General features: G+C 34.7%; 1 protein-coding gene across 1 annotated transcript; it reads left to right on the top strand.

Annotated features, from left to right (window-relative positions):
* The first annotated feature begins 3,708 nt into the window (after window positions 1–3,708).
* On the top strand, window positions 3,709–15,185 carry LOC18046163 (LRR receptor-like serine/threonine-protein kinase EFR). The gene is made up of 11 exons (XM_006442600.2): window positions 3,709–3,871; window positions 6,655–6,976; window positions 8,171–8,301; window positions 8,563–8,702; window positions 8,787–8,892; window positions 11,058–11,405; window positions 12,211–12,576; window positions 12,702–13,008; window positions 13,119–14,295; window positions 14,500–14,716; window positions 14,830–15,185. The coding sequence occupies exons 1-11, from the start codon at window positions 3,709–3,711 to the stop codon at window positions 15,183–15,185; spliced, it is 3,633 nt and encodes a 1,210-aa protein (XP_006442663.2).
* The last annotated feature ends 6,271 nt before the right edge of the window (window positions 15,186–21,456 follow it).

The raw sequence follows: 21,456 nt of genomic DNA, 5'->3' as shown, positions 1-21,456 counted from the left end.
TTCCATACTAGAATTAATTACATACCAAGTCCAAACTAGAGAAATATTATAGTAAAACTTCGTTTGAAACGATGTGGTAGAAAGCAACATGCGACTTAAAGGGCACGATCCGCTTCTGTATTCTCTCCTCTTTTGTGTTTTCTGCCAACCATCTGAGATCACCAGTAATCAGTCAACAGCAGAAACAGCCAACAGCGGGGACTATTCAAAACGCTCTCAGTTGATTAGAGCAGCAATCTTAGAAGCCAACGATGGCATTATGTCAACATCTTCACAAGTAATAGGAGTCGGCAGTATCAAGCAGCAGTAGTCCAAAGCAATGCTTGTAGCGGTTGTTGCCAGCTTAATTGCTAGAGCTCTAAGTATGGCTTAGGCGAATTTGTGTCTGTTCACTCTCAGCGAGACTTCGAATTGGCAGAAATAAGAAGTAACAACGCAGCAGTGGCCGTCGTTTTATCACTCTGTTTGTGTTTCTTTAGTTTTGGATAACGAAACCCATGGTCAAGACTCTGGTTTTGGATGCCGGGTCGGTCAGAATGCTCCTCGGTCCGAAAAATTACTGTCGATAATTGGTTTAGAAATTAAAAAAGAAGAAGATATATTTTCTTAATGATTGTGATGGGTGGGATGATCCTTTTGTTTTAATTAAAAAAGAATATTCTTGAGAAAGTCTAGTTCCACCCATATATATTGGTTCATCAAGTAATTGATCTTGTATTTCTCTCTCTTTTTTTTTTTCTTTAACAAAATTTGAGTATCATTTATGTATGAAAGAGGGAGAGGGTATTGATCTAGTTTAAGAACTTCGACTTTATTAAAGTCCGAGAAAACTGTTAGGTAATATATTTTAATAACATTATGACTTAAGAAATTTCCCGAACTTTAACAAATTTAGAATCTTAAATGGGATATAATAATAATAATAATAATAATAATAATAATAATAATTCTCTAATAAAGGCATCTTCACTTCTAAAAAGCACAATCTCCTATATATTGAAATCTAATTTTTTTTTTTTTGTATTTTAATGTGCACCCTTAGGTACTCTTACTAGAGAAAGACTACACACACACAACTACAAAGACAACCTCACATATGGTCATTAGTAATCAATGTCAACGATAACCTTACATGTGGTCATTAGTAATCAATGTCATATTTGAAGGGATATAAATTTTAAATTATAAGGAACCATCTATAGTATTCAAACAATAAATTATTTTCTTATTCATACATATGAAAAGAGTGTTGAGATTGAGTCCACTCATATCTAAATTTGCGAAATTAAATAATTAACTTAGGAGATTTTAATTGATTTTTAATTTGTAAATACAAGTAGCTCGCTTTATCATCCAATGTTGAAAGCACAAGTAACTAGATTTACCACGCAATATTAAAAAAAAAAAAAACTATAAGACTAGGATGTGTGTACAAGTGTTTGGTTGTGCAAGTGCCGCTCTGTCTGTAGAGAAGACCCTGAGGCATGCTTTGATAATCCACAGCGTTGAGGTGGAAGCTAGTCATGATCTGCCGATTCTGGAATCAGTTGCTTCACTGCATCTGCTGCTGCTGCTGCACTCAACTGAGATTGAGCATTTCTACAAACCGTGATATCACATGCCCATAAGTGCCCCAACAATGAAACAATGAAATATGAATAATAATATTTGACAATCAACAAAACACCACCATGAGAGAAATGGCAGTACTATAGCATAAATAGTATTGTTGTGTTGTGTGCTACAGTAACATTGTTGTATGAATAATATCCTTTGCTGTATCTTAATTAGTGATGCTTAGTGATGGGTACACTACGACAATCGAAATGAATTAGGTACAGTACAACAATTCATTTTGATTAATTAGGAAAAAAAATTCCTATTTTCAAATTTCATTACATAAACTTTATCTTCTCGAATGAACCTCGGCTGCCGAGGGCAATTTTATTGAAAATAAAATGTTGTATTAAATGACCGCTCCTACTTTTTAGTTTTTATTTAATTTATCTCTTCTACTTCTGTCTTTTCCTTCACAACCCATTAGTTTGAATACTTTTTAAATTATTTAGAGAAGATTTTAAATTTTACAAAATTAATTTTATCTCAGACAATAATATTTTACCTTTCAAAACATGAGTATAATCCAAAGTGTGTTTAGTATTTTCTCACAATTTGATTCGGTAAATGGATATCTAAGGAAGCTAAAGATCTTATTACAATGCTTGCAGTGATTGTTGAAAATGGCAGTCATGACCAGTCAACAACTGACCTCAATGACACATTGGCATGCCACCTGAGTTACACCAATTTACAGTCAGCTGATGGAACAAGTTCAATGAGGTGGCAAAACAGTTACACAGAAGAATATCAACACATGGAATGAATGGATGAAGATTCTAGAAGCATTATATCATTGGCTGATCATTTATGAATTTTGTTTGTTTTATCTGAAATTGTTATCCTTAGCTAGCTGTCATTTTTGTTCCTTTGTGTATATAAACAAACGCCTGTAAACTTTTCAATTAATTCAAGTTGATTAAAATATAATAGCCTCTGGTTTTATGCTCTGCTTGCCCAAGAAAAGCAATTCTTAACGAATTCAAGTTGGTGTCAGAGCCTTCTTCAAGCTATGGCAAGCAGTAGCAGCACACAAGCAAATGTGAACCAAAATGATTAGATGGGCAACTTGAATCAAAATGAAAATCAAAACACCTCTCAAAATATTGAACAAAATCCGGGTCATAACACACCTTCACCCACTCAACACATCACTAGCAGCACCTATGTATTCACAACTCCTATCAAGCTAAATCAAAATAATTTCATGCTCTGGAGATCACAAGTGATTTCCAGCATTAGAACAAATGAGATTGAGGGTTTCATAGATGGCAGCCATATCTGCCCTCTTAGAGTCTTGATAAACCTTGGACAAGATCAAACAATAGTCACCACATCTAACCCTGAATACCAAGTCTGGAAGAAACATGACCACATTCTCCTAAGTTGGTTGTTGTCTTCACTCAGTGAGGAAGTTTTGGGCACTGTGGTGGATTGTTCTACCTCCTTTGAGGTTTGGACAACTCTTTCCAACCAATTCGGTGCAAGAACTAGAGCTAGAATATTACACCTCAGAACACAAATCCAGACCACCAAAAAGGGCTCACTAACCATTCATGAATATTACTCTAGAATGAAATCTATATTAAATGCACTTAGGGCTGTAGGAAGTAACATGAGTGATGATGACTTTATCATGTGTGTATTTGCTGGTTTGGGATCAGAATATGACTCAATTGTAGCTAGCATAAATTCAATGCAGGAAAGTCCTTCACATTCTGAAGTCTATGGCATGCTTCTCAGCCAAGAAAACAGAATAGAACACAACCTAAGCTCAGGGACTATAGAGGCAAACTATGCACAAATGAGAAATGGGAGAAGGAATTGGAACAAACATGACGGGGCTAGAAATCAACACCAACCTGGCATAGTTTTCAGAACCCCTGGCAATGGATCTGGTAGTGGTCAAGGGAATCAAAACCCTCAAGACAAAGGGAAAGGCAAGGCTGTGGCTAATGATGATGGCTCAGTCCTAAAGGGACCATGTCAAATTTGCTGGAAAATGGGACACACTGCTGCTGAATGCTGGCACAGATTAAAAAGAATTATGTAGCATAACCAGGCCGAAAGAGAGAATCAAGAGGAGCATATATGGCTGCAACTGATGGCCAAAACAGTGGAGTCTGGTACTTGGACAATGGTGCCACCAACCATGTGACAAATGCCCTTGGTAACATAAACATCAACTCTGAGTATCAAGGTAATGAAAAACTAGCTGTTGGAAATGGTGAAAAACTCTTGATCTCTCATATTGGTAAATCTATGCTTTCCATTTCATATCACATAAACACATTGCCTTGAATGACATACTATATGTGCTAAGCATCACTAAATATCTCATTAGCATTTCCAGATTATTGCATGATAATGATATTGATATTGAATTTCAAAAATCTGTGTGTTTTATCAAGGATGAGAGACAAGGGAAAATTTTGGTGAAATGAGTGGCTAGAGAGGGGCTTTATGAGCTGTTGTGCTTGCCAACTCACCTGAGTAGGAGCAAAACTCCTTATACTGCTATTTTGTCTTCATCTTTCATGCCTAAGTCAATAAATTGCATTAGCAATCCAATGTCTATGCTGTCGTTTAATTTGAATAGTGTCAAGTTAGACAATGTTAGTGTTGAGTCCACTGAAACTGATAGATCAAGCAATGATGCTTTGAGAGACATTGATCTCTGGCATCTCAGATTAAGGCACCCAAATGAGATTGCTTTGAAAAGCACCTTATTGTCTTGTAATCAGTTCAAATTAAATAAGAATAATGCTCCTTCATTCTGTTGTGCATGTCAGTATGGAAAACAATCTAAACAAAACTTCAAAAGCAGAGAAACTAAACCAGCAAGTCTTTAGAATTGATTCATGCTGACTTATGGGGACCAGCACCAATTCCTTCAAGTCATGGATGCATATACTACATATCTTTTGTAGATGACATGACAAGATACACCTGGCTGTTTCCCTTGACATCTAAATCCCAAGCTTTCAATACATTCATAACCTTTAAAAGTCAAATTGAAAACCAATTGAATCTGAAAATTAAAGCATTACAAACAGACATGGGAGGAGACTTCAAACCATTTAAGCCATTTCTTGACAAAGAGGGAATAGCATTGAGATAATCATGTCCTTATCTACATGAACAAAATGGCAAGGTTGAGAGAAAATACAAACATGTGGTGGAAACTGGTCTCACCTTGCTAGCACAAGCTAAAATGCCATTAAAATTCTAGCAAGAAGTCTTCACTTATGCTACCTATATTATCAACAGATTGACTTCATCTTTCATTGGAAATAAAACTCCTTTTGAGCTGCTCTACCACTACAACCCAAATTACTCACAAATCAAAGTATTTAGGTGTGAATGTTACCAAATTTTGAGACCATACAACAAGCACAAGTTTGATTTCCATACTGCCAAGTGCACACTGCTAGGGATAAGTATAAGTCACAAGGGATATGTTTGCATGCATCACTCAGGTAGAATATATATCTCTGCTAGTGTCAAATTCAATGAAAGCTCATTTCCTTTCTCTAATGACCCCGAGTTCAGTAGACAAGAGTCCACAAATCAGATTGATTTTATTACTCTCTTAGAAAAATTTTAGGTTGTGTCATTCTCTCTTGTTACTCCTCAAGTCACTCAGTCAGCAGCTGATCAAAGCCACTCTCTTGAAACTTCTGAAACTTCAGAACAATCCTTGAACCTTGACCAAGGTAAGACACAACAGAATTTGAGCATTGACATGATACTAGATAATCAGTTACCTTCACCTCATTCAAATCATCAGCTTCAATCAAATGACCAACCTTTATCCCCAGCCACAGTACCCAATACAAAAGGAGTTGTACCATCACATCCTATGGTAACAAGATCTAAGGCAGGGATCTTTAAACCAAAATTGTACCAAATTTCCACTCAACCACAGACAACATTACCCTCAAATGCCTCAGAAGCCCTAAAAGAACCAAGTTGGAAAAAGGTAATGAAAGATGAGTACAATGCCTTGATAAAGAATGAAACATGGACCTCGATACCAAATGACTCAAGCTACAAATTAATTGGAAATAAATGGGTGCACAGAGTGAAAGAAAATCCAGATGGAACCATAAACAATACAAAGCCAAATTAGTGGTGAAGGGGTTTCTGCAGATTCCAGGTATTGATTTCACAGAGACTTTCAGTCAAGTTGTTAAGGCTGCAACAATTAGAATCATCTTTACTTTGGCAGTAAACAATGACTGGATGCTGAGGTAGGTAGATATAAACAATGCTTTCTTGAATGGTAAGTTGACAGAAATGGTTTACATGCCACAGCCTGAAGGTTTTGTGGACAAAAGCAAGCCTAATCACATATGCAGATTAAAGAAAGCATTGTATGGTTGGAGACGAGCCCCCAGGGCATGGTTTGAAAAATTAAAAAGTGCCTTGAACTCTTGGGGATTTGAAAACTCCAAGTGTGATACCTCATTGTTCTTCAAAAGGACAAAATATGAGATAGTTATACTGCTCATTTATGTTGATGACATTATCATCACTGGTGACAACAGCAACAATATTGAAGAGTTAGTCAGTTATCTAAACAAGGCTTTTGCCTTAAAGGATCTAGGAGAGCTAAACTTCTTTCTGGGGATTCAGGTGAACAGAAATCAAAACTCTATTATGCTGTCTCAAACCAAGTATATACAAATTTGCTTGCCAAAATAGAAATTGGTAACTGTAAAAGAATTGAGTCACATTTCAGTACTATAGAAAAGTTGAAGAAGAATGAAGGAGAAAATTTCATGACCCCACACTGTACTGAAGTGTTATAGGCAGCCTGCAGTATGCAGTACTCACAAGGCCTGAGCTTACCTATTCAGTGAACAAGCTTAGCCAATTCATGTCTGATCCCAGGCAACCTTACTGGATAGCATGCAAAAGAGTATTAAGATATCTCAAAAACACCATGAACACGTGCTTAAAATTCAAGAAATCAGAGTACTTTTATCTAGTAGCCTACACATATGCAAATTGGGCAAATGATTTGGATGACAGGAGGTCAGTTAGTGGCTATTGTGTTTTTCTGGGTGGAAATCTCAAGAAAGCAATGTTTAGCTGCTAGATCCACTACTGAATCAGAATACAGAGCAATGTCTCTATGTACTACAGAACTTACATGGATTGGCTCCTTACTAAGTGAGCTGAAAATAGAGATGAAGAGAACTCCAACAATTCTGAGTGACAGCACAAGTGCAGCTGCAATAGCTACCAATCCTATTTTTCACTCAAAAACTAAGCATTTTGAGATAGACCTACATTTTGTTAGGGACAAGGTAGCTAGAAGTGAACTGGAGACCTACATTTTGTTAGGGACAAGGTAGCTAGAAGTGAACTGGAAATTAATTTTGTTGCAGGCAGAGATTAGATAGCTGATGTTCTAACTAAGCTATTGCCTTATTACAAATTCAGCTGATTTAGAAGCTAATTCAAGGTGTTTGACAAAACCTCGTGTTTGAGAGAGGGTGTTGAAAATGATAGCCATGACCAGTCAACAGCTGACCTCAATGACATATTGGCATGCTCCTGAGATACACCAATTTACAGTCAGCTGATGGAACAAGCTCAATGAGGAGGCAAAACAATTACATAGAAAAATATCAACACATGGAATGAATGGATGAAGATTATAGAAGCGTTATATCATTGGGAGAACCCATATGGCTATCTCAGATGAACATGTACAAGATCCTACTAGCTACAACGAAGCTCTAATAAATAGAGATATTGAATTTTAGAAAAAATCCAAGAATCAAGAAATGGAATCTATGTATTCCAATAAAGTCTGGGAACTTGTAGAGGCACCAAATTGGGTAAAACCTATAGGGTGTAAGTGGATCTACAAGAGAAAAAGAGGAATAGACGGAAGGGTGAAAACATTTAAAGCAAGATTAGTAGCCAAAAGGTTTACTCAGAAAGAGGGAATCGATTATGAGGAAACTTTTTCTTCGGTTGCTATGCTTAAATCCATTAGGATTCTGCTCTCTATTGATGCAGTGCTAGATTATGCAATTTGGCAAATGGATGTCAAGACTTCCTTTCTTAACGGGCATCTTGAAGAAGACATCTACATGCATCAACCAGATTGATTCATACTAAAAGGCCAAGAACACATGATATGTAAGTTGCAGATATCCATTTATGGATTGAAGTAAGCATTCCGGTCATAGAACAACAGATTTGATCAAGCGATTAAATCGTTTGGATTCATTCAAAACATTGATGAACCATGTGTGTACAAGAAAATTCAAGGAAAATCTGTAGCCTTCCTAGTTCTTTATGGAGACGATATTCTCCTAATTAGAAACGATATAGGAGTATTGACTACAATAAAGAGAACGTTAGCAAAACAATTTGATATGAAAGACCTAGGAAAGGCAAGTTATATTCTTGGTATCAAGTTACTACGAGACCAGAAGAATAAAACTTTAGCCTTATCTCAAGAAGTATATATCGATAAGATATTGGCTAGATTTAGTATGGAAAATTTCAATACTGGTTTATTACCATTCAGACATGGAATTGCATTCTTTAAGGATCAATCACCTAAAACATCTGAAGAGATAGAGAGATTGAGACGAGTTCCTTATGCAGAAGCTGTGGGAAATCTCATATATGTCATGCTTTGCACTAGACCAGACATTTGTTTTATGGTAGGGATGATTAGCAAATATCAATCTAATCCTGGACCTGAACACTGGACTGCGGTCAAGCATATAATGAAGTATTTGAAAAGAACTAAAAATTAAATGCTTGTGTATTCTGGTGATGAACTCATTCCAGTGGGTTATACTAATTCTGACTTTATGTCAGATAAGGATTCCAGAAAATCAACTTCCGCCTATGTGTTTACATTGGGAAGTGGAGCTATTAGTTGGAGAAGTGTGAAATAATCTTGTATCGCAGACTCCACAACTGAAGCTGAATATGTGGCTGCATCCGAAGCTGCAAAAGAAGTTGTATGGCTCCGCAAGTTCCTACAAGATCTTGAGGTGGTACCTGCTCTAACTGCACCCCTTAAACTATTTTACGATAATAGTGGTGTGGTAGCTCAATCTAAGGAACCAATGAACCACAAGAAACAAAAACATATTGAGAGCAAGTATCATCTTATAAGGGATATAGTGCAGAGAGGTGATGGGGAGGTTACTCAGATTGAGTCACAGCAAAACTTGGCAGATCCTTTTACTAAGGCCATGCCTGGGAAACCTTTTAACTTGCAATTAGAATCCACAGGCATGCGTGAGATGCCAAATATGCTTTGAGAGCTAATGGGAGATTGTTGGGAAAATATGCTCTTTAAAAGCATATGTGTTTATTTAATTGTAATAAATATTTTTTCTTATTAATAATATTAATGAGGTATTTTATTCAAATATCTTAATTGCATTAATATTTTGATTAAAGTCCATTTAATCATATTATATGTATTTATGTGATCACCATGTGGATTCAAAGAAGACATAAATATAAGTTATCTTATGATTAAATAAATTTAGTTCGCAGTTAATAAATAAAGTTGGGCACTATATTTAGGCATAGACTATAATGAATTCATTGAATGATTTGTCTTAATAATATATGAATTTATTGATGTAGTACGACTACATTGAACAAGATCACATATGAGATTTAATTAACCTTGAAATGACTGTCAGACTTATTAAATCTCATAGGCATTGATTTTACTGTAATCTTAATCTTGAGTTAGTTATGATTTCATGATTGTAATTGTTATTCCATTTGAGTTACCAATGGGCACGACACACAATTGTGGTTAAGATTACCCGATATCTTGGTGGAAGCATTTATGAGTATTGGAGTTATATAGAATTTGTACAACACATCTCTTGATGAGTTTTTGTCACTTGATCATAGAATTCTCTGGCCAAAGTGTGTCAACATATTTAGTATGTTGAAAATGATCATTAGAGAAAACCAATAAGTATCAAGGAACAAGATATTATTAAATTGATTGGATATTTGAGATATCGATTTAATTAACGATGTGGTACAAAGTATTATACAGTAAAGAAATCAATGTGACTTGGGACGAATTATTATTCGAGCATACAATTATGGAGGTCAATTCCAATCTTTTAGTAGAGTAGATTTGGAATTAAATAATTGGGCTAGTTTAATTACAGGTCTAATTATTGTAGCCACTATTGTATGTTCCCAAATGATCACTGGATTAGCTCATTTAATTGACTGCACCACTACTGGATTAATAAGCAAAATAACCAGCTATTTGGGTCAAAAGCCTAAATATATTATTTAGTGAGAGGCTCCATTAATATACTTGAGTGTAAGGGACCTTGCGTTATTTTACAAGGAGGGCCCCCTATATCATAAGAACAAGTAACGTGACTTTTGTTTTAATTATTTTTTAATTTAAATCAAAAGGGATTTAATAGAATTAAAAAATAAATAAATATGGAGCCTAGGGTTTCCACTAGAAAAAAAATATAAAAGGGTTTATTTTCACCCAAAAGATATAGAGCAATCACTTTATACACATCAGAGAAAAAGATTTTTCTCTTTACTGTTGAGAGAAAAAATTTCTTGTGCTAGTTGCTTTGGTAGTGATAAAGGCGCCCACACATCAAGTGCAGATCAAACCTGAGTCATAACCTGGAAAATCATTGGTGACAGTTCGTGATCTAACAATCGTAGTGGTGATGGATCGTAATCTAACAGGCGTGGTTGTGACAGATCGTGATCGGGGAGCCTAAATCACTTCAGCAGAAAAAGTCAAATCAAATTTTCAAGATACGATTTCTAAATTACAAATTCTTATATATTGTATGAGAGCGATCTTAAAATGTTTTATAAAAAAAATTAAAAAACTGTATTTTTCTGCAACAATTTCTTGAGATTTAAAGGTTACGATTATATGAATTTTATAAATAGGAAAACATAGGCCTTGTAAGTGAGTGCGATTATGATACGTTAACAAAAAATAATAATAATAAAATAAAACAATAATGTTAGGGATCTCACTGTTTGAGTCCCAACTTGAAGCTAATACTATGTGTCATTCATCTATTGGATGATGAATTTCATAGTTAGTAAAATTACTTAACCACCACCCAATTGTAAGATAAAAATTTGTGTTTAATAAAAATAATAATGTGATTGGCACATCATGGTTTTATTATCCTTTGATAGACAACTAACGGAGGTGGAATAGACTAAACAAGATGATCATTTATTAAAACTGATGACTTAGTCTTGGTCTCTGGTAATGTAAATTAAAAAAGATTCATTCCCACTTAGCTGCTGCTTATAAATTATTGGGTATCATTATTTGTTCTTAATTAGCATTTGCTTGTCCTTTGGAAAATTAACATGGGGAGAAACGATCCATATCTCTGTCCCTTGTTTGATTCTTTTCTCAGCTATTGTGGCAGCTGCAGCAAACATATCCAGAGACCAAGATGCTCTTCTTTCCGTAAAAGCTCATATGATCAATGATAATCCCAACAATATTTTGGCTCAAAATTGGACCTCAAATGCTTCCGTTTGTAGCTGGATGGGCATCACTTGTGATGTCTATGGCAATAGAGTCACATCCTTGACCATTTCTGATCTTGGCCTTGCTGGCACCATCCCTTCTCATCTTGGAAACCTTTCTTCGCTTCAAACACTTGTTCTCAGTCGTAATTGGTTTTCGGGTACTATACCAAAAGAAATCGGCAATTTGACCAAGCTTAAAGAGTTACATCTTGACTATAACAAACTCCAAGGTATAAATCAAAATCACAAAGTGTTATTTGTTTTATTTTTCATTTTCTTTTTAAATTTACGTTCCCAGATAACATGTTCCACTCTATAGATTTTATTAATTGATACATGCACATAGAGTATTACTTAGGGGCAAAATTATGTGTAGGGCCTGGAGGTCAGATTGGAAAAGATTACAGTCAAATTGGGGGTTAAAATGAAAATTTTATCAATTTCTATGTATACTTTTATTTATAGATTTTATAGATATTATGTTATAGCTTACTCAATTATACACAAGAGTGTTGTGTAGGGGGCGGAACTATGTGTCTAGGCTTGGGGCCTATGCAGCCTATGCCGGAAATTGGAATAATATTCAGGAAAACAAGGGCTGATTGAAAATTTACCAATTTATACGTATATTCATGTTGGAGCCCCTTTATTTAATGTAATTTTGTTATGGCCTATGTAGTTCTACAATTTCTCTGTTATGGTCATGACTGTCAGCCCTCTTAATTTATGTTATATTCTCTTTATGTATATAGTTTACAGCCCCTGTCAAAATTAAAATACTAGTTCCATCACTAGTGTTATGTAATGAGTAATCATACACCTATAAATTTTTTGTATAAATTATTTTTATTCAAACTAACATGGTATAACGTTATTGATTGAATAAAAACACTACATAGACCACATGATATAATGCCGCATCGGTTTGTGCTCAATTTATGTATCTAGATCACATGTTTCACTCTATAGCTGTTATATCCTAATTAAGTTGAATTAAATATATTGTTAACACATGTTGCTTCATTTAATTTGTAGGAGAAATTCCGGAGGAGTTGGGCAATCTTGCAGAATTGGAAATGTTAGTGCTCAATAATAACCTGTTAACAGGAACCATTCCTGCTTCAATTTTCAATCTTTCTTTTATATCAACTGCTTTGGATTTTTCAGATAATAGCCTAACTGGTAGCTTTCCTTATGACATGTGTCCAGGCCTTCCACGTCTTAAAGGATTGTACGTGTCTTACAATCAATTCAAAGGGCCAATTCCAAACAATTTGTGGCACTGTAAAGAGCTTAGTAGTGTTTCATTGTCATATAATCAATTCACAGGCCGTCTACCAAGAGATCTTGGGAACTCGACCAAGCTGAAATCACTCGATCTTGGCTTTAACAACTTGAACGGTACGTACCCTGGTTATTTCTCATCTATTATCTATAACATATGTGTAGACGAAATTAATTATTACAAATCTTTATAAATATTCAAAATTTAGCATAAGAATATGTAATTATGTATATGTTTGCAGGTGAGATTCCACAAGAAATCGGCAATCTACGTAATCTAGAGATTTTGGGGATTGATCAAAGTAACCTAGTCGGTTTTGTCCCGGATACAATCTTCAATATTTCAACATTGAAAATACTAAGCCTCTTCAATAATACGCTCTCAGGAAATCTTCCATCTAGCAAGAACTTAATTGGACTTCCAAATCTCGAAGGATTGAACTTGGGGCTTAACAATTTAAGTGGCAGTATTCCAAGTTTCTTTTTCAATGCTTCCAAGCTCTATGCCCTAGAGCTGGGATATAACTCGTTCTCAGGACTTATTCTGAGGCATTGGGCCATTTAAGAAACCTGAAGAGGCTTGGGTTAGAACGCAACTACTTGACATTTTCAACCTCCGAATTGATGAGCTTATTTTCTGCTTTGGTAAACTGCAAGAGTTTAAAAGTGATTGCTTTGGCGGAAAATCCTGTGGATGGTGTCCTTCCAAGTTCCATAGGTAATCTTTCTGTTTCTGTGGAAGAAATCTACATGTACAAATGTAACATTCACGGCAGGATTCCTAAAGAGATTGGCAACTTGATCAACTTGACAACGCTGAGTTTAGGAGACAATAATTTGAGTGGATCACTACCAATTACACTTGGTAGACTAAAGAAACTCCAAGGTTTGGATCTTCAAAATAATAAATTTGAAGGACCAATCCCACAGGAGTTCTGCCATTTCTCTAGACTCTATGTGGTTTACTTGAACCGCAACAAGCTTTCAGGATCAATCCCTTCATGCTTAGGTGATCTGAACTCTCTAAGGATACTCTCTCTGAGTTCAAATGAGTTGACTTCTGTCATACCTTCAACTTTTTGGAACCTTGAAGATATACTGGGCTTCGACTTTTCATCAAATTCTTTAAATGGGTCTCTTCCATTGGAGATTGAAAACCTGAAAGCTGTGGTAGACATATATTTGTCAAGGAATAATTTATCGGGGAATATCCCATCCACAATTATAGGCCTAAAAAATCTGCAACATCTTTCCTTGGAACACAATAAACTACAAGGTCCTATTCCAGAATCTTTTGGTGAGTTGGTCAGCTTGGAATTCTTGGATTTATCTAATAATGATCTTTCGGGTGTTATTCCTGCATCTTTGGAGAAACTCTTGTACCTCAAAAGTCTAAATCTCTCTTTCAACAAACTAGTAGGGGAGATTCCCAGAGGAGGAGCTTTTGCAAACTTCTCAGCTGAATCATTTATAGGAAATGATTTGTTGTGTGGTTCACCCTATCTGCACGTTCCACTATGCAAAAGTAGTCCTCATAAAAAATCAAGGAAACAAGTTATTCTCCTAGGAGTTGTTTTGCCTTTGAGCACTGTGTTCATTGTTACGGTCATACTGGTTCTTACATTTGGATTGATCACCAGATGTTGTAAAAGAAGAAGCACAGAGGTTTCGCACATTAAAGCTGGTATGTCACCACAAGTGATGTGGAGAAGATACTCACATGATGAGCTTTTGCGAGCAACGGATCAATTTAGTGAAGAAAACCTCATTGGGATTGGAAGTTATGGCTCGGTTTATAAAGGCAGATTTCCAGATGGGATTGAGGTTGCAATAAAGGTATTTCACTTACAACGGGAAGGAGCATTAAATAGTTTCGATGCGGAATGTGAAATATTAAAAACTATTCGCCATAGAAACTTGGTCAAAATTATCAGCAGTTGTACAAATCATAATTTCAAAGCATTGGTACTAGAGTACATGCCCAAAGGGAGTCTGGAGGATTGTATGTACGCTAGCAATTTTAATTTGGATATTTTTCAGAGATTGGGCATAATGATAGATGTTGCATCAGCTTTAGAATATCTCCATTTTGGTCATTCCAATCCTATTGTCCATTGCGATATAAAGCCTAGCAACGTATTGTTGGACGACAGTATGGTTGCACATTTGAGTGATTTTGGGATTGCAAAGCTCTTAAGTGAAGAAGACTCTATGAAACAAACACAAACACTCGCCACAATAGGTTACATTGCACCAGGTTTGTTCTAAGCTTCATATTTGTTAATATTAAGCTAGATTAGTATTGGTTTTTCATTATCTTCTTGGCAGAATATTATTGAATGCTGATGTTTTAATTTATGCAATCTATAGAGTATGGAAGAGAGGGACAAGTATCAATAAAAGGTGATGTGTACAACTATGGGATTATGTTGATGGAAGTATTTACAGGAATGAAACCCACAAACGAATTTTTTACTGGAGAAATGAGCATAAAGCGTTGGATTAACGACTCGTTACCTGCGGTGATGAATATCATGGATACAAATCTACTGAGTGAAGATGAAGAACACGCTAATGTTGCAAAGCAGTCATGTGCATCATCTGTTTTGAGTTTAGCAATGGAGTGTACAAGCGAATCACCTGAGAATAGGGTCAACACAAAAGAAATTATAAGCAGACTCATAAAAATTAGAGACTTATTATTTGCCAATATTGAAATGGTCTGAGAATAAGTCTGTCATGTATATTTATTTATTAACTTTATAGACTTTGTAAAGTATTTGTTGTGAGCTCGCAGCTAGAAAATTGAAACGAATTACGATGACTTGTAGATCATTTATTTGTTTCGCGTGTGATGAATTGATCACTTTGTAAACGGCTAAGTGCATATATTTTAATCTTATAATAGACAATAATATTCCTAAATTTGCACCTCATCATGTGCCCAATTGGCCCTGGTAATAAATCTAACCCTCCTAAGCAAACCTCTGGAACAGAGTTCCTTTGCAGCTGCGATCATAGAGGCTAGAATTTTTGTCTTACAAGAACAAAATTCTACTCTCAACAGATATATATTTCCCCAACTTGTTCATATATATTATTAATATACTTAATTACTTCTAACAAAAATTGTTCAGTTTATTCTAATAGATACAAAAATCGTGTAATTTTATAATTATGATTTGTTCTGTCGTTTTAATATTCTGGATTCAAGACTAATGATCTAAAAATTTCCTTCAAATACAAGAAAAAAAAGGTTGTGTATCAACCAAAGGAATGACTATTCATGATTCCATACTAGAATTAATTGTTGCACACCTAGCTGTTGAGGTGTCGTCTAAAAGAAGTTTCCAGTATGTGGACTGACATTTTATTGAGCTCAATTTGCCATGTTTGGAGAAATAAATTCCAACTAACAACTCTAATGACGGCTTAAAAACAAACTTTTTTCACCATTTCATCTTTGATGGAAAGATGACATGTTAAAAGGAGATGGTGGAAATGATTTTGGTCCCTGAGGTCTATAATCAAACAAAAAATACTTATGCTACACCATCATTATTGATTATAGAGGTTTTAGAAGTATCAAAATCAGCAACAAAACACTTCAGTGGCTAGAGGTTTGATTCTAAACTTCCGTTCTTAATTGTTATGGGCATGTTATGTTTGTATTTAGAAATCATACTTAAGTATCCTTACAGTTGGTATCAGAGCATGTTATACCTTTGTCTTGATGTGTTTCTTTTCTTTGTAATATACACAAAGATAAAATAAAATTTCCCGTGATCTGATATGATTTTAATCAATTAAGGAGTAGCCACAACATCCTTATTTGTGCATAATTATATATTAAATATTTTAGATCACATATGATATAATGGCATTAATTGTGATTAAAGATATTTATATAATGTATTTTTTCCTACAGGAATTTATGTTATATTTGTATGTTTAATTAGGATAGAATATCAAACTATTTTCTTAATATACCCACATGAATTAAGAATTGGAATATGATTTGATAGTTTTATCATAAAGATATATGTGAATCTACTTGAATTAGAACTTTAGCCCACATGCAAGTTTTATGTCATTTGATTCATATTTTGTAACATGATTTACACCGGTAAAACATGATAAGCATGAGTTTTAATTTAATGTAGTTGTACAACCTGCAAGTTTTTATGAAATCAAGTGTGATATTTTCGGGTTAAATGGTGATAATTATAAAGTTTGAAAGGAGAGAATTCTTTCTCATTTAGGATGGATGGATATTGATTATGCTATTCGGAAAAACGAACCACTTATTGATGATAATATCACTGAAGTTGATATTACTCTTTATGACAAATGGGAGCAATCTAATCGCCTCAGTGTGATGTTCATAAATACCAAAATCTCTGCTGCTATTCGTAGTTCAGTCGATTAGTATAATGATGTCTGGGCACTATTGAAGGCAATCGATGAACAATTTGTAACTTCAAATGAGGCATTTTCAAACACCCTAATAATGAAGTTTTCATCTATGAAGCTCATCAGTATTAGAGGTGTGCGTGAGCACATTATACAGACGAGGGATATTGCGGCTCAGTTGAAACTTCTTGAGGTTGATATGTTCGAAACCTTTCTTGTGCATTACATACTGAATACAATTCCACAACATTATGGACCCTTCAAAATTTCATATAACACACATAAGGATAAATGGTCAATTAATGAACTAATGATTATGTGTGTTCAAGATGAAGGGAGGCTAGTAATGGAAGCTGGTGAAAGTGCATATACTGTAACACAAGGAAAGAACAAGCTTCAAGCCAAAAAGAAAGGGAAAGGTAACATACCTCCCCAAGAAGAAATTAAAAAACAATCCAAGTGCTTTTTCTGTAAAAAGAAATGACACAGAAGAAGGATTGCCCCAAATTTCAGAAATGGCTTGAGAAGAAAGGTAAATCAATCTCTTTTATTTGTTATGAATCTAATATGGTTGATGTTAATCATAACACATGGTGGATTGATTCTGGTTTTACAATCCATGTAAAAAATACCTTGCAGGGTTTGCAAAACCTAAGGAAGCTAGTGAAAAGTGAGCAATGCATCTTTTTTTGAAAACAAGATGCATTCAAATGTGGAGGCAATTGGAACATGCAGTTTGATTTTGAGCAGTGGTTTTGTTTTATTTTTGGAAAAGACATTTTATCCTCCAAGTTTTTCTAGAAACTTGGTTTCAGTTTCAAGACTTGTGCCACTCGGTTTTTCCTTTAACATTTCAGATAAATTTTGTAATGTATATTGTAAATCTGAACTTGTTGGGATTGGTACATTGTCTTATGGTCTTTTTCGTCTTAATTTGCAAAACTATACTTCTCATACTTCAATGCATGTTCATGCTGGTATTAAAAGATGTGTTATAAATAAAAATTCCTCTATTTTGTGGCATCAGAGACTCGATCATATCTCTATAGAAAGAATTAAAAGATTAGTAAATGATGAAGTACTTAATACTTTGGATTTTATTGATTTTGATACTTGTATGGACTGCATAAAGGGAAAGCAAACCAACAAGAGAAATAAAGTTGCTCAGAGGAGTTAAGAAATATTAGAAATCATACATTCAGATATTTGTAGTCCAGACATGGACTCATATGGTCAAAATTACTTCATCTATTTTATAGATGATTACTCACGATATATGTATCTCTACTTACTTAATAATAAAAGTGAAGCACTAGATGCTTTTAAGGTATTTAAAGCATAAGTAAAGAAACAACGTGGAAAACAAATAAAGATCGTGAGAACAGATAGAGGTGGGGAATATTATGGTAGATACATTGAGGATAGGCAAGCGCCTGGTCCATTTACAAAGTTTCTTCAACAGCATGGAATAGCCCAATACACTATGCCTGGTTTTCCAGACCAGAATAGTGTAACAGAAAGAAGAAACCAAACTTTGCTGGACATGGTGCCTAGTATGCTTAGTAACTCTAAACTTCATAAATCCTTGTGAACTGAAACTTTAAAGACGACTGTGTATATATTAAACCGAGTTCCAACTAAGACAGTCTCTAAAATGCCATTTGAATTATGGAAAGGTTGGAAACCGAGTTTGTGACATATATGTGTTTGGGGATATCCGTCTGAAGTGAGAATCTACAATCCACAAGAAAAGAAGTTAGGCCCAAGGACCATTAGTGGGTATTTCGTTGGATATGCTGAAAGGTCTAAAAGGTACAAATTTTACTGTCCATCTCATAGCACTATAATTGTGGAATCAAGAAATGCAAAATTTCTTGAAAATGACTTGATCCGTGGGAACGATCGATCTTAAAAAATTATTTCTATGAAAGATCATTCAGATGCTCAACCTTCCACCTTAAGTGATAGATTGATTGTTATTCACAACACTCCTCAAGTTCGAATAGGTGTTGTGTAACCAATTGTTGAAGTTCTACAAGTTACTAATAACAATCCAGTAGATCAAGTTATTTAGGAATTACCTGAAACGCTTGTGCAACCAGTTGAACAACATGCTCCTCAAGAGAATGTTGGTCCAACATTAAGAAGATCTACTAGAATAAAAAAAAAAACCCAGCAATTTCTAGTGATTATATAGTGTATCTGCAAGAATCTGACTATAATATTAGAGCTTAAAATGATCCTGAATTTGTTTCACAGGCCATGAATTCTAAAGAATCATATTTTTGGTATAATGCCATGAAAGAATAGATGAATTATATGTCATCCAATAGAGTCTGAGATCTTGTTGAGTTGCCTAATGGTGTAAAAGCCATATGATGTAAATGGCTCTTTAAGACAAATAAAGACTCATTGGGCAACATTGAAAGATATAAAGAAAGACTCATTGCTAAAGGATTCACTCAAATAAAAAGAATTGATTACAAGGAGACTTTTTCTCCTTGAGTTGCCTAATCGATTACGAGGAGACTTTTTCTCCTTGAGCAACCAGTCGAACAACATGCTCCTGAGGAAATGTTGGTCCAACATTAAAAAGATCTACTAGAATAAAGAAACTAGCAATTTCTAGTAATTATATAGTGTATCTGCAAGAAACTGATTATAATATTGGAGTTGAAAATGATCTTTAATTTGTTTCACAGGCTATGAATTCTAAAGAATCATATTTTTGGTATAATGCCATGAAAGAAGAGATGAATTCTATGTCATCCAACGGAGTCTGAGACCTTGTTGAGTTGCCTAATAATGTAAAAGCCATAGGATGTAAATGGATCTTTAAGTCAAAGAAAAACTCATTGGGGAACATTAAAAGATATAAAGCAAGACTCGTTGCTAAATGATTCACTCATATAAAAGGAATCGAATCTTGTTGAGTTGCGTAATGGTGTAAAAGTCATAGGATGTAAATGGATCTTTAAGACAAAGAAAGACTCATTGGGCAACATTGAAAGATATTAAGCAAGACTCATTGCTAAAAGATTCACTCATTTAGAAGGAATCGATTACAAGGAGACTTTTCTTCCTGTATCGAAGAAATATTCTTTTCATATCATTATAGCATTAGTTGCTAATTTTGATTTGGAACTGCATCAAATGGATGTGAAAACAACATTCCTCAATGGAGATCTAGAAGAAGAGGTTTATATAAAACAACTAGAAGGATTCTCCTCTAGTAATGGTGAGCGTTTGGTATGCGGGCTTAAAAAATCCATATATGAATTGAAACAAGCTTCCCGTCAGTGGTATTTAAAATTTCATGATGTTATCTCTTCATTCGGATTTGTAGAGAACCTTATGGATCAATGTATATACCAGAAGGTCAGTGGGAGTAAAATTTATTTTCTTATCCCATATGTGGATGATATTCTACTTGCATCCAATAATAAATGATTGCTTTGTGAAATAAAATAATTTCTCTCTGAGAATTTTGACATGAAAGATATAGGTGATGCATCTTATGTCATAGGCATTAAGATCCATAGAGACAAATTTCGAGGAGTTTTGGGCCTGTCTCAAGAAACTTATATCAACAAGGTCTTGAAGAGATTTCAGATGAAAAATTGTTCACCTAGTATAGCTCCCATTGTGAAAGGTGACAGGTTAAATTTAAACCAATGCCCTAAAAATGATTTTGAAAGGGAACGAATAAAAAATATTCCATATAAAAAATATTCCATATGCATCTGTTGTTGGAAGCTTGATGTATGCTCAAGTCTGTACAAGAACTGATATTGCATTTGTCTTGGAATCTTGGAAAGATATCAGAGTAATCCAAGTTTAGACCACTGGAAAGCTGCAAAGAAAGTAATGAGGTACCTTCAGGAAACCAAGGATTAAATGCTTATGTATAGACAAACTGATAATCTAGAGGTAATTGGCTACTTCGATTAAGACTTTGATGGCTGTGTTGATTCACGAAAATGACATCAGGATATATTTTTATGCTCGCTAGTGGAGCTATATCTTGGAGAATTATAAAGAGACTTTGACTGCTACTTCCACTATGGAGGCTGAGTTCATTTCTTGTTTTGAGGCTACCTCGCATGGTGTATGGTTGAAGAGTTTCATATCTGGGCTTAGAATTGTTTATTCAATCTCAAGGCCATTGAGAATATATTGTGACAATTTAGTTGTAGTTTTTGTGGCTAAAAATAACAAAAGCGAAAGTCGAAGTAAATACATCGACATTAAATATTTAGTTATAAGGGAATGTGTTAAAGAAAAGAAAATGGTCCTTAAACATATTAACACTGAATTGATGATTGCTGATCCTTTAACAAAGGGTATGCCACCACAGAAGTTTAAGGATCATGTAGATCGAATGAGACTTGGTTCCATCATGTAATTTTCATTGTATATGCAATGTAATATAACTGAGACTCTTGTTTTTGTTTATTGTGATGTTTTCTCGTCTTTATGTGCACATTCATTTATATTGAGAAAATGTCAATTTTATTGGACCAAGAATAAACATGGGGTTTTTTTTTAATTAAGTAAAGTTATCATACGTGGCTGGACTTAAGA

Source organism: Citrus clementina, unplaced genomic scaffold (assembly GCF_000493195.1).
Source record: "Citrus clementina cultivar Clemenules unplaced genomic scaffold, Citrus_clementina_v1.0 scaffold_3, whole genome shotgun sequence".
NCBI classification, from domain to species: Eukaryota; Viridiplantae; Streptophyta; class Magnoliopsida; order Sapindales; family Rutaceae; genus Citrus; species Citrus x clementina.
The sequence above is the reverse complement of the archived record's forward strand: the minus strand, read 5'-3'. Positions and strand labels throughout refer to the sequence as shown.

Excerpts from the sequence above, each read along its gene's own strand:
- LOC18046163 (XM_006442600.2), top strand. The coding sequence starts at position 3,709 with ATGGCTGCAACTGATGGCCAAAACAGTGGAGTCTGGTACTTGGACAAT. Across the intron at positions 3,872-6,654 it reads ACTCTTGATCTCTCATATTG|GAGGTCAGTTAGTGGCTATT; the intron begins GTAAATCTATGC and ends TTTGGATGACAG. Across the intron at positions 14,296-14,499 it reads GGATTGAGGTTGCAATAAAG|AGATTGGGCATAATGATAGA; the intron begins GTATTTCACTTA and ends GATATTTTTCAG.